Consider the following 12,964-nt stretch of genomic DNA (forward strand, 5'->3'; position numbering starts at 1 on the left):
GTTGTCTTCAGTCAAAACAGAATCAGCTCAGCGTTGGCCACTAAACCCTTTCCAGGCTCTGATGAACTTAAGGGGCATTTTGCTGGCTACCCTGTGAGGAAGGACATGATTTTGGTGTTAACTGTATGCTTGCAGCCTGTGCATCTGAGAGTAAGTACAGAGGTCACCAGGGAACAAGGGGTGCCAGCCAAATGTTTTGCTTGGGGATTGCCTTTTTGCCTTTCACAGGTCTTTCATTAGCTGTAAAACATCTCTTTTCCTGCAGCTGGTCTATTAACTCAGAAAAATCAAATGCAAAAAAAATATTGTGCTCTTTCTGCCTCATCTTTATTCCCCTTGTTTTGTTTTTCTGGGACTCTCTGGACCTTACAGGAGTTACCAGTTAGTACTGGTACCTGTGAGCAATTGGGTTTTGTGATGAAAGGGGGACTAAAAAAATAAGTGCCTGGACATACAGCTTCAATTTTCATTTCATGGCTGTGTATCAAATAAACAGTGCCCAAATTTCTTCAGAGATGTTGGGTTTTCTTAGTATTAGTTGTGCACTCCTGGGCTTCCAGCCAAGCCTATGATTTTAAACTTATCACCAGAAAAAAAGGCAGGTTCCTAACATGGAGGGGTTGACAGCAAGAGTCTGTACATTTGTGGCTGTGCTTGCAAACTGTCTGCCTGACGTAGTGCCTGAAAGACACAGGCAGCTGAACTGCTCAGCACATGGCTACCATCAAATTAATGGCATTATTTCTGAAAGCAAATTCCCGCTGCAGCACAGTTACAGTCAATGTTCGCATTCATTGCTTTTGACAGCCTGATATAACATAATTTAATTTAAATGCCCATGTGAGACAGAAGCATAGGCATTTATTTAAAAAACAAAAATAAAAGCCCACTTTTTTATATACATAAAATGTCTGCTTGAAGGAATAAATTAGCAGCCATACAGTACAATTGATTTGCAAAAGCCCCTGGATTTCAGTGAAGAGCTCTTTTTAAAGATCAGTAGGGAAGACTGTAGCATGAGTGCTTTTGCCACTTAGGTGTTCAAACAAATGCTTGGTGTTAATTCCTTGTCAGGCTTTGATCAAGGGTTTGGGGGGGCACTCAACTGAGTTTGAGAGCAAGCTGGCCATGTATGTCCTTCGCCTTTGTCTTGTTAGGCAAATCCTGTAAGAGAATTGCAAATATAGACCCTCTTTCCTAAGTTGCCATGGCTGCACAAAGCAGTGATATCCTCATGCTGGCAAGGCCAGCAGCCAGAATCAGAAGGCTTTCTAAGTATTTGCTTCTTTGGTAATTGGCTGACTGTTCTCATTGAGGTTCTCCTTGTTTGTTCAGTTCCACCTGCCAGGCTGCTCTCGGGGCTGTGTTTGGCTGTGTCACATAATTTGGGAACATACAAGTGGTGGACTAGCACTTCTGTAGTAACTGGGGAGCCTCACCCCGTGTGGTGGAGTGGGGGCTGTCTCTTGGTATCCAGCACAACCATTTAGATTTTAATTGCACCTTTCCAACAGCTGGAAAAGAAGGCAAGAAATGGTATGGGGGTTTTTCAAGGGAGTGCCATTCCAGCAGAGACAGATGGTGTTCCCTCTTCCCAACCATTTATGTCATGCCACATGCTTTGGGTTGACTGCTTGGCTGTGCAATGAACTGTCACCAGCCTCCTAGAAAACTAACCAGGCTCATGGAGAACAGCTCTGGAAATCCCTTTAGGTCATCCTCCCCAATGCAGACCTTCTGGGTGAGATGCAAATAGCAAATTAAATCAGTGTAAAAGTTTTGGAGTTTGTGTGGGATGGCCTAATACTGAGCAACTGTCAGATTGGTCTACTTTGGGAGTTTAAATAAAAGTAATTGAAATCAAATGGAACTGGTTTTCGGGTAACACGAATATTGTTTTCAGCACAGCCCATTTACATGGTTAGCATCAGGCCCCATCCCTGGGTCAGACTACCCACGTGCAGTCACACATCCACTGGGTGTGTGCAGCCCACGGTGTGTAATGGCATCCGAGCCACACGTGAGGTGAACGTTTGGTGTGTGTTACAAGTTAGGGCCATTGTCATTTCTGCTTCCTTTGCTCATTATTTATTTATTTATCCATTATATTTCTTGTCAGATGTTTATTAATTGTTATTAACTTCCTCTGTGTCCCTTTGCTATGGTATCTGAACGCCTAGAGAGATCTGTGTCTCAAAGGGGACCAAGCGGATCCACTGGATCCTGCTGGGTGCTTAGGGCAAGCCATAGCTGAATGGTGCCATAATCCAGATCACTGCCCCCTTTCCCTGAGATACTAAGGGACCTTTCTGCTTTTATATGGGACCAGATTGTTTTGGAGTTGCCTTGTGAATTTTCCCAGCCACCTGGAGTAATGCTGGTGTTGTCTTCTCTCCCTTACAACTGGCTGCACTGAAAAAGAGACTGTGCCTTGTAAATGGTACTGGCAGAGATGGTTGCTCCTTAGCTCTTGTCCCAGCAGTTGTCCTTAGGTTAGGTGCTTGCTGGCAGGAGGCTGCTGGGATGTGTCACCTTGGGGCTGAGTGTCTTGGCAAGGCAATGACTGCCCTCAAGGCCTTGAGTGCTTCTTGCAGGTGTGGTTTTGCCTTCCAGACTCATGCAAATATCAGGTGCAAATGGGATTTTTTTCCCTGAGTAAGGAGTAAAACAGTTGGGATATACAGAGCAGTCAGGGCTGGTTCTGTGCTTCACAGTGCTTTTCCTGGGAAAAGCAGCTTGGGTTTCTACCCACTGAGCTCCCTGTGCAATGATAGGCAGGAAAGCCTGGAGCCAGCATCCATATGGCTGATTCATGAAGTAAATGGAGAAAAGCTAATATGAGGAATAATTCGGGTTAGATATAGAATTAGTAGGAAATTGTTCCTGTTAACTATCCATCCCCTCCTCTCTGTCATCATCCTCAGCCTTGTTCTCCTAGGTGTCCCAGCTGCTGGCTACAGTGCATTGAGCAGATCAGCCCTAGAGCTCTGACCTTGGTGCTTGGCACAACCTTAGATAATTTCATTTGGTTTTCATTGTGTAACCTTGTGTCAAAACTGCAAACAATAATCTATTCCACAGCAGTTATGCTTTGCTGCTCTTGCTTACAGAGATTTAGCACTTTATATGTAATGGGGAGTGCCTTTCCCTGGGTGGATGTTTTCTTTTCCATACATCTCAGATCTGTTCTCTGTGCGATATAATTGATTCCCAGTTGTTTCCTTCTTGCAAATTTTTGCTAGACCCTACTTTGTGAAATGGGAGAGAAGCTCTCTGGCTGCCAGTAACATGCTGATATACCAAAATGAGATGCTCAGTTTGATGTCTGAAATCACCAGCACATCCTGCAAAATGTGATGACTCAGGCCCCAGCGAGCACTCGGTCTGATCACCTGATTTACTCAGTGTCAAAGTTGCTGGTTTCAGCCAGGTAGAAACAAGCTCTTGCATTTGGTTTACAATGGGTAAGTGAGAAGCTGTGCCCAAAACCCAGACCTTAAATGATACACCAGTAGCACAAGGAATGCCATTTCTGTGCCATATTTTATATTTGTGGCCTTTTTATTTTCCTGTTAGGAAGTGAATTTCTGCTGTGCAAGAGTTTAAAGATAAATTGGCAAGTTACATTTGGACTCTGCTTTTTCTGTGGTGTAACTCATTTTTGCAATCCTTTATTTTCAGTGTGTGAGAAGTGATTATAGCTTTGTGTCTAATCTTTGTGTACAGTAATTTTTCATGCCAGGATGTGCATTATGATCTCTGTCACAGACAATAAAGCAAAGCTGTTGACAAACTATCTGCAGTAATAATGAAAAGGGTGGGTTTTTACAGTCTGCATTCATTCAGCAACACTATGTTTTTGGAGTAGTCTGTTCTGAAATGTGAATGTATCATAATCAAATTCAAATCAATTGTTCCCACATTTAGCTTTGAAGGACGCATGGAAAAATATCTGCTTTTTGTAATAAGTTTAAAATAACAGTCTGATCTTTTCATTAATGATTTCCTACCCAAGATTACATTTTCAAAGCCATATGCAATCATTTAATTGTGTGCCTCCTTATTAATATTAAACACAATTAGTCCTACTATGACACTTGGAAAGTGCACCCCTTGCAGTAAATGCTGCCTCCACACAGAGTATCCCAATGTGAGAGCAGCTCTCCAGCATTTGGAGTCCCTTGGCACAGATTGTCAGTGCTGTTACTGTGCCTGTGTTGCCTCTGAAATGTGGAGTGGCTGTTTCATTTGACTGTGTCTGGCTTTTTCAGCCACCCACTGGCATCCACTGGCATCCTCTGGAGATTTTACTTTGTGATTAAATAGTAATGAAAGAGCTTGATTCTCTGAGAATAAGTTAAAAAATAACAGTAATATCACGAGCATGATGTGGGATGGGTGTTAAAGCCTCTGTTATTTGTTTGTATTTACTCAGCCCTTGAGGATTGGAGAGAAAAGCTCCCATAATGTGCTGTCAGAGAATGTGTCTGCTCAGGAGATAAGCTACTGTCTGCTTTAGCAAGCAGCAGATTAGAAAATGGCTTTCACAGCTACTGCCTCAGCCTCCCTGGAAACACAGCCAGTTTGGAACGCCAGGAAAGCCCCATTGCTCAGTGGCATTTTCTGCTTCACCAGGAGCAGTGCAAGGTGCTCATGTGGGGCACCTGGCAGTGCAGTTCACTCCTGCATGGGCCCACTCTTGGCCTTCAGGGTCCTCCTGCAGCCCCTGGTGCTGCTGTGGGAGCTGCCAGCACAGAGGCTGGAGGTGCCACAGCCTGGCCTCTGTGTTGCAGGTGTTTCCTGGAAAGCATAGAAACAGTAATTATTAGTGTATGTGCCCATATAATTATATTTTCATAGAAATACACATGCAATGTATATAAAAGAAATAATGTTGTGAAGTTGAACACAAAATGGTGCCACTGACGAAACTCAGCTTTCATTTCCCCAGCTCCAGAGTGAGTTGCTGTTGGATTTAGAGCTGTCATCTTGACTCAAAAACTTTGGTATTTGATTTGGAAAAAACAACTGAACCTACAACTACATGGAATTTGTCCCATCTGTAGCCATTGCCAGTGTCTGTCTAGAGCTACTTGTACTTCCTAAAGCCTTTCATGGCTTGTCACAGGAACTGAACAATATTTAAAACCATGTCAGATTAAGGGTTTTCTAAGCAATATTAACCTGTCAAGGTAAAGACTTAGAATCTTGCAGTTGCTTGACAAGCTGCATTATTTGTCCTGTAATGTTAATTTGTGCTGAGGCTCTGCAGTTAGGTGTAGTTAGGTGTATGAAACCTGACTTTTAACGTTCCCTAAGGCTAAGTGAAAATGGCCCCTTGATCAGTTTTTGTTAGAACACTTGATTAGTCTCTTCTGGCTTAATTCACTGTCCTGCCAATTGCTGAATTTAAACTTTCTCATGAGTTTTTATTTTCAGAAAGGCTGATGATACCATTAGCAGAAGGGAGATAGATGCTGAGGTGGACTGTCATGGTCTCAAAGAGAGAGGCTTTGTTTGTAAGGGTGAGCAGGATGGTTTTGTGCATAGAGATGCTCACAATGGCTGGTCTGTGAAGGTTGTTTCAATGCAATCATGCTTGTAAAGTTTACTCTAGCTTCTATCCAGTATTTAGTTTGTTAAGGTGTTGACACAATTTTGCTGACATTCTTCTTAAGTGGATTATGCTCACAGCCAGTTTTCAAAGCAAACAGATGGCTCTTCAAACGGAGCATTTCGCACAGATTTTTTTTTTAATGGTGTCTCTAGAATTATGACAGCTCTGTCAGAGAGGGCTAGTTTGTCGTTAATTTTCTCATGACAGATGATTCAAAATAATTTTTGCTTCTTTGTATTGCTCAAATGAACCAGCTGTTTAAAAATAAAAATCACAAGGAGACTAAGACATAAATCAATTGGTCTGTACATGAATGGAATTGCACTATTTTGATAAGTCCGCTTCTGTTTTTAGATCACTGTAAAATGAGAATGTCTTCAAAATATTGGAAGTATGCTCAGGAGGCGTGTGTTTCTTCTTGGAACCCAAAGACATGTTGTGCATTGCCTCAGACAGAATCTGTAATCTGAATTGCCTGTTTACTCAAATGTGAAATCAGAATATGTATAAGGGAGAGCAGGTGGCTTGGCACTTTCACGTGGGGTGTGAAGCCCCTTGGCTTCTGCAGACTTCAGGTGAGAGTCTTGGCAGGGCAGACTCGGGCTGCTGTCCCCTAAGCAATGCAATCCCAAATAGTGTCCATCCATGTGTGTCCCAGTCCTGGACAAACACACAGTTTGTGGGCCACCCTGAGGAACATTTCCAAGCCTTGCCCTCACCCTGGAAAGGGGTTGCTTCTTGCACTGAGGGGATTTTTCTGTTCCTGGACATGCACACACAGTGCCAGGTTTGGCTTGGAGAAGTTAAGGATGCAAAGCATGGTCACACTGATTTTTCCCTGTTTGATAGTGAAGTCTTTAGTGTCTTTGGTCCTGTGTGCATAAGAAGTAGCAGCCAGGGGTATTTCATCCTAAACAAAAACTATTTAAAACTGCACTTGTGCAGTTTGAAGAGATGGAAGATGTATTGAGGAGATACATTGAGGACCCTTTCTGAGAACATTGTCATGTTGTTAATGATAGGTACTGTGTTTATGTGGTGGTGTTGTCTCTGTCACTACACACTGCCACTATTCCTGTGCCATTTGCAGACAGAGAGGGACACCAAGGTGGGCTGGGTGCTCCAGGCAGCCCTGGGGCTCTTGAATTCCTGCCTACTGTCTTTAACCACAAGCAAAACCTCTGACATAGAAGTAAGTTCAGAGCTATGAAAAAATATCTGCTGCATAATTTATTCTTGTTTTGTTTTTTCACATTGTGCCTGCTGACTGGATCCCAAGTTCTTTGTCTGTGTATTCCCAGATCTGTCATGCTGCTGAGACACAAATCCCTTCAAAAGAGCTTCACAGCAAATAGCACAGAGCTGCTCACACAGTCCCAGTGCTTTTTGTTATTCTCACACTGAGTTGTATTCCCAGCATCTGGATGGTGATTTGCATCGTTCAGCAGGGACAAATTTGTGACACCAGGAGATGAGGCAATCGTGTTCTCAGGCACAGGCTGTCGTCCCTGGATGACGTGGTGTCCCACGTGGTGTTTACCAGTGCTGCAGCCTTGCAAGCCACCATTGTTTCTTGGTTGTGAACATTGTGTACAGGGGTTCAGACCCTGTGAGTCCAGTGCCAGGCACTGGCAAAAAGGGAACTGTGCTCATCAGTGTAGGATAAATCCTTCCTCTTAGCTCTGGGGAAAGGGAGAGCAGAGATGCTCCTACTACTGGAAGGGGTCACACTGTGACTCATCCAACACATCCGATTGGTTTGGAGAACCCATGGAGGGGCAAGTGATCTGTCACCCCTCCAGTGAGCCCAAGGTCCTGCTGTAGTGTCTCTTGTGTCCTGTGAGGCCACCAAAGTACCTGTAATTTGCAGGTGGTCAGGCTGGGTGGCAGGTGTCTGAATGTGATGTTTCAGTCAGTGGAGGTATTCCTCATGAGTGTAACCAGCTGCAGCATGTGCTGTACTTCAAGCTGTACTTGGGGTGACATTAGGAGAAGAGGAGCTCAGGTTCTTACTGATACTGAGTTTTAATAACCAGATGCATATCCTGGCTTTTATTTGTTTGTATCCTGTAGCTCCAGAACCTTGTCACTTCACAGCACTTGAGATATCAATATTGCATAAATATTCATTTTGCCATTTCTGAACCCCAACTCCTTAATACAAATTTCATGTAACACGGTTTTCCTGATTGTTACAAATTGGATTGATATCCTGTTAGTCACCTCACGCTTATAGGCTCTGAGAAGATACAGAGGCAGTGTGTTCATGAAGTCTCATTCCCATTTGCCTTCTTGAAGGGGCCAAACAAAATGGTTCAGAAGGGTTCACTGGAGTGCTATGGGATGATGTGTTTCATATGGGCACAACTTGGCCTGCTCTGCTCAAGGAGGGCCCAAGGCTGGGTGTCAAATCCAGGTGGAAGGAGGGGTGGGTTATCAGGGTCTCTCAGCTCATAAGGGGCCCCTGGCTGGGAACGCACAGCCATTGCCATGGGGGATGTGATGGCAGGGAGCAGGGAGGGAGCAGTGGCCTGGGTGAGAGGGGTGCCATGTGCTATCACTGCCCCGGCCCTGGCAGGATCTGGCTGTTGGCTATGGAAGAGGAAATGCCTTCTCCTGTAGCCTCCTTTCTTTCAGGCTGAAATTACCTCCCAAGGCTGGTGACACGGAGGTGGGAGGAGCCAGGTGCCTGTTCCAGCCTGTCCAGTGCTGGCTGCTGCCTTCCTCACTGTGCTGGCGCCAAGCTGCAGGAGGGGCTTCAGTCCCATTTCCAGGGGGCAGAGATGGTTTGAGACGGGACCAGGGAGCTGTAGGGATACAGGAGCAGTATTGCTGCTTTTGGTCCTGAGCGATGTGTGCAATCCCTGACTCTCTCCTGCATGTCTGTGCATCCCCAGGGCCAAGGAGATCTCCTGAAGAACGCCAAGAACGAAGCCCTGGAGAACATGAAGCAGATCCAGCTGGCATGCCTGTCGTGCGGACTGAGCAAAGCTGGGAGCGGGCAGGCAGATGCCAAGGCAAAACGATGCCTGGAGGCAATACAGGAGAAGGATACTGGAGATGAGAATGGGAGGCTGTGAGGAGAGGCAGAGCTGGCACATTTGTCACAGATTTCAATAAGTCTAAACTATTTTTTTAAAGCATTTAAAAATTCACACAGGAGTGCCCTCTACAGGGTGTGATAGTATTAAAATCCTCACAATGTCAGTATTTTAATGCAGTTAATTTATCTAAGTTAAACTCTGGTAGTGAGATTTCTAATGAAGCCAAGCTGTCTGTATGCAAGTGCGTGTGTGTGTGCGCACATGCAAATCCTGTAGACACCCTTTCATGCATTGCATTAGCCATTTGCTAATTTATTCCTCTGTCATCTTTGAATAGGCTTATTCATTCTGAAGATCAAAACAAATTGAGAGCACTTGTATCAGTTTTGGGCTTTACTTTACTCTCCAGCTTTTATCATTTTACTTATAGGTTATATTACTGTTACACTGTTTAAACAGACAAACCACAACAAATTTCACTGACAGCTGTTTTTGTGAGGACAAAACTGGTGGTTTGCTGCAGACCCTGAAGGTGATTTTTAGTGAACAATTACAGCCAAGTAAACAAGATATGAAATGATCAGAGTTGCTAAGTAGATTAGCAGTAGATTTGAGATGTATTTTTCGCTGAATTTTGCAAACTGCTCTTCAGGGTACACCCAGACAACACATACTAACGTAAGAACTAGCTAATTTAGTTTATTCCAGCAAAACATTGCTACCTTGTAGATCTGCAAGACAGCTACAGTCTTTGCTGATAGGCATTAACTTGAGTAGTAATGACCATAGCTAGTCAGCCCTGTAATTATGGGGAGAGCTGTGAATACCCTTTGGTGGTCATGAACGCTGAAGGTGACCTTCAAGCTGTTCTGAAACAGCCAGTGGTGCCAGTATTAAAAGGAAGGTTTTCCAGATTTCACAAAATGTGAGCTTTAGTGCAAGATGTGTGAGAGGTCAGGCCTTGCTTGCCACCTTCTGCATAGATGTTGAAGCCAGCTGGATGAAGTAAGCAGGCTCTGGCCTAATGTTTTTGTGGTTCAAATCATGCTATGCTAGAGATTTAAAAGCAGGGCTGAAGAACTGCTACAGGTGTAGTGTAGAGAAATAGCCTGGGGAGAAACAGGGTGCCAGCATTTTTGTGCAGCAGTTACAAATATCCTAACACATGTCATGTGTTTGGGGAAGTTCTGAGAATTGGCTGCCTCTTTGTGCTGCTGTGGAAAGGAGACACAGAATGTCCCGGAGCATCCTCGTCCCTCCCGAAGTCCAGCCCACGTGTGCTCACAACATTCATTTCAATTGTTTAAGTACTGTGCTTGAGTGGAATATTTGTGTTATCTTTACCAGGACTAAGTGTTTTATGGTTATAAAAAGACTATATTTATTTAAAGCATTGCTTTTATTTTTAAAAGCTACTTTTTAAATTAATTTGATTAACAAATATGCTAATTTTCTGAACTTAACAAAAAGTAATTGCTGAAAGTTTGATCATTGGAAAATCTTATATAGCTATTGTGTTAAGTTATTTTTGACTTCTTAATAACACTATTATGTTCATGTTGCACATTACTGAGAGAGTAAAGCTATGAAACAACTTTGACCCATGATTTTGCAGTGATTTTACATGAACCTGGATAAAGGTGGATTAGAGTGGGTAAGTTGCTTGACAGAAGGTCCTGCTCTAACAGCAGCTGTGTTAATGCAAAGGTTATAACTCAGGTGCCTTAAATACCATTTCAGTAAAATTTGCCGTATTTGTTCAGATCCAACCTTAAATGCTCTGTTTATCTCTCCATTAGATTATGAGTGTGTGTTCAGACTTCACTGAGGTCTGGAGAAGTGTCTTTTGTGTTTCAGGCAAGGCATAAAGCCCACAAGAGTGTGCATTTTCATGTTTTGCCCTCTTGGGTTATGTTTGTACAAAAACAACACTTGGCCTTCACTACTTACAGTTAGGGATGATGGAAACTGTTACCCCAGCATCATCAGCTGCAAAGGATCAGCCTTTGGAAAGCATCCCTCTCAGAAGGGAGAGGTTGCTTCAGGAAGGGTGAGTGGCTTGCCTCTTGGTGCTTCATTTAAATCTAGAAATGTCTTTATTTTCTCAATCTAAAAGGCTGTCCTAATGTCTGTACAGGAACTGCTGGCAAAATACCTTCTCTGATGTTAGGAACAAATGAACATGAAATTACAGAGAGAATATCTTCTTTCTGTGCTCACATATAGAGGGGGTACTACATGGCTCTCACTCTGGATCATTAGGAGAACCCAAAGTGGCTGGATGGAAATCCCATAGCACGCACACACACCTTTCATACCATGTTGAGCATTCATGTCATGTCCTGTGCCAAGGTCACGCATTCTGTGCCAAGAGAATTTGGGGCACCCTGGATTGCCCTAGGCAGTTGGGACTATTCATGGTGCTGGCACCCAGAACCCCACAGCTGGAGCAGCTCCACCCTTCCTCCTGCGCCAAGAGAGGGGCTGGCAAAAAGCAAAAGCTCATCTCACTTCCTCTGAGCTCCTTTGAAATCACTGGGAATGGAAGTGAATGATAAAGTGCCAGTTGGTGTAATAAAAATTCAGCCTTGAGGGCGAACACATGGAAAAATCATATCCAGCATCAGCAACAAACACACAGAGGGGACTGAGTGCCTGGCCTTTTTGGGAAGTGTTTCATGGTGTGCCTGGCTTCTTGCAGTGGAACAGCCTCCTCTGGGCCCTCTGCTGGTGGTGATTTGCCTGATGTCCCACATGAATGGGTGGGTATTATCTGTATCGCCTCTGTGGGAGTTATGTCAGGAAGGTGCTACAGGCATTTGCAGTTGTTTACAGCGTAGTTGAACAGCTGGAAATCAGAGAAGCTCTCAGGGACTGATGTGGGGAGCTGTCTGTCAGAAGGGAGCACAGGAGTGAATCTACCTGAGCTCTCTCTGCCTCCATCTGAGTCCTCCATCTTTACAGTATTTGTTTTCTCTCTGTCATTCTCTCAACTGTAAGAGAAGACTGATGATGTTTTCCTTCTCAGGCACAGATTAATTACACATTTCTGGAAAACCTTTGAGTTTGCTCTTGCTCTCAGGAGGACAACCATGCACTGTAACACCAGTGCCAAATCCTTCCACTGCTGGTGAGCACAGGTGAGGCAGCACATGTGGGAAGGGCTGAGCCACCACACAATCACCACTCCCAAGGGCCTCGGTTCCTCCAGGGAGCAGGGATGTCTTGTCCATGTCCTTGTGTGTCTGACCCCACCAAACCGCACCTTTGGTCAAGTGTGGCAGAGTGGAAGCCACCTCACCTCAGGTGTTAAATTCCTGCATGTTTCCCAAGCAAGGATGGGGCAGGCAGCTCAGAGAGGCCCCAGCATGGGGCACAGGCTGCAGTGTGACCTGTACATGTGAGGGGACACTGGGGGCCATGAGAAAAAGATGGGTGCAGAGGTTTCACTTGGATTTTGCTGCTTATATGCATGCATGAAGGAATCCAGCCATGAAGCATGGGAAGAAGCTGAATTAGTCCAGCTGTTCACAGGCCTGACTAGTCTTAAATCAGCAGGAGTAGTTTTTACCAAATTTCATGTGCTGACATGACCAGTAGGACTTGACCCCTTTCCCCTCCCTTTCCTGAATTCGGCATGACTTAAAGCACCATGCTGTTCCACTGCTTTCTGTATCATTTTTCATTTATTTAGTTCTCTGTTTTTAAAGGGATAATGCAGCTTCCAGTGCAAAGAAGGTGAAAGTTTTGTTCCTCTTTCTGAGATTCATCTCCCAAAATAGATTATCAGATAATTGCATGCATAGAGAGCGCTTTCCTGTAGGATATGCCATCTCTCCCATCCGTCTGTTCAGTTTAAAACATTAGGTCATAGCCTTCTTAGCATTGGTCCCACTCCTACAGGGTTAGACAGCATCCTCAGGCAGGGGACTAACTCAGGAAGCTTCACAAAAAAAAGGTGGAGGGGTCACAGGAGCAGTGTCTTCAGGTGTCCAGCACTTGCTGTGGGGCTGAGCATGGTGGCCCTGGCTCATCTCTCAGCAGCAGTAGGTGAAGTACACATTCTATAAACCAGGATTTGGTTCTTTTTGGCCCCTGTCCCTGCCCTAGGGAGGCATGAAAATCCATCATTACCATAACATGGTGCTAGTGAAGCTGTCTCCAGATTGGCACACCAAGCAAGGGGCAGCTGGGGAGCACTGCTGGGAGGTGTTTCATGGGTCCAAAGCCTGAGTGCCCTTTGAGACTGTTCTGACGGGGTCCTGGCAGGTTGCCTTTGCACAGTCTCAGGCTGAGCAGTCTT

At 44.6% G+C, this 12,964-nt stretch overlaps 1 protein-coding gene across 2 annotated transcripts in view; it reads left to right on the forward strand.

Moving 5' to 3' along the window:
* The window catches only part of PLCL1 (phospholipase C like 1 (inactive)), a 178,828-nt gene extending 168,823 nt beyond the window's left edge, over positions 1-10,005 (forward strand). For both annotated transcript variants that reach the window (XM_030952894.1, XM_030952895.1), the window contains exon 6: positions 8,515-10,005. In XM_030952894.1, the coding sequence (XP_030808754.1) occupies positions 8,515-8,697 (183 nt within the window). In that variant the 3' untranslated portion in view covers positions 8,698-10,005. The remainder of the gene's footprint in view (positions 1-8,514) is intronic.
* Positions 10,006-12,964: the final 2,959 nt, after the last annotated feature.

The sequence above is a fragment of the Camarhynchus parvulus genome, chromosome 7 (assembly GCF_901933205.1).
Source record: "Camarhynchus parvulus chromosome 7, STF_HiC, whole genome shotgun sequence".
NCBI classification, from domain to species: Eukaryota; Metazoa; Chordata; class Aves; order Passeriformes; family Thraupidae; genus Camarhynchus; species Camarhynchus parvulus.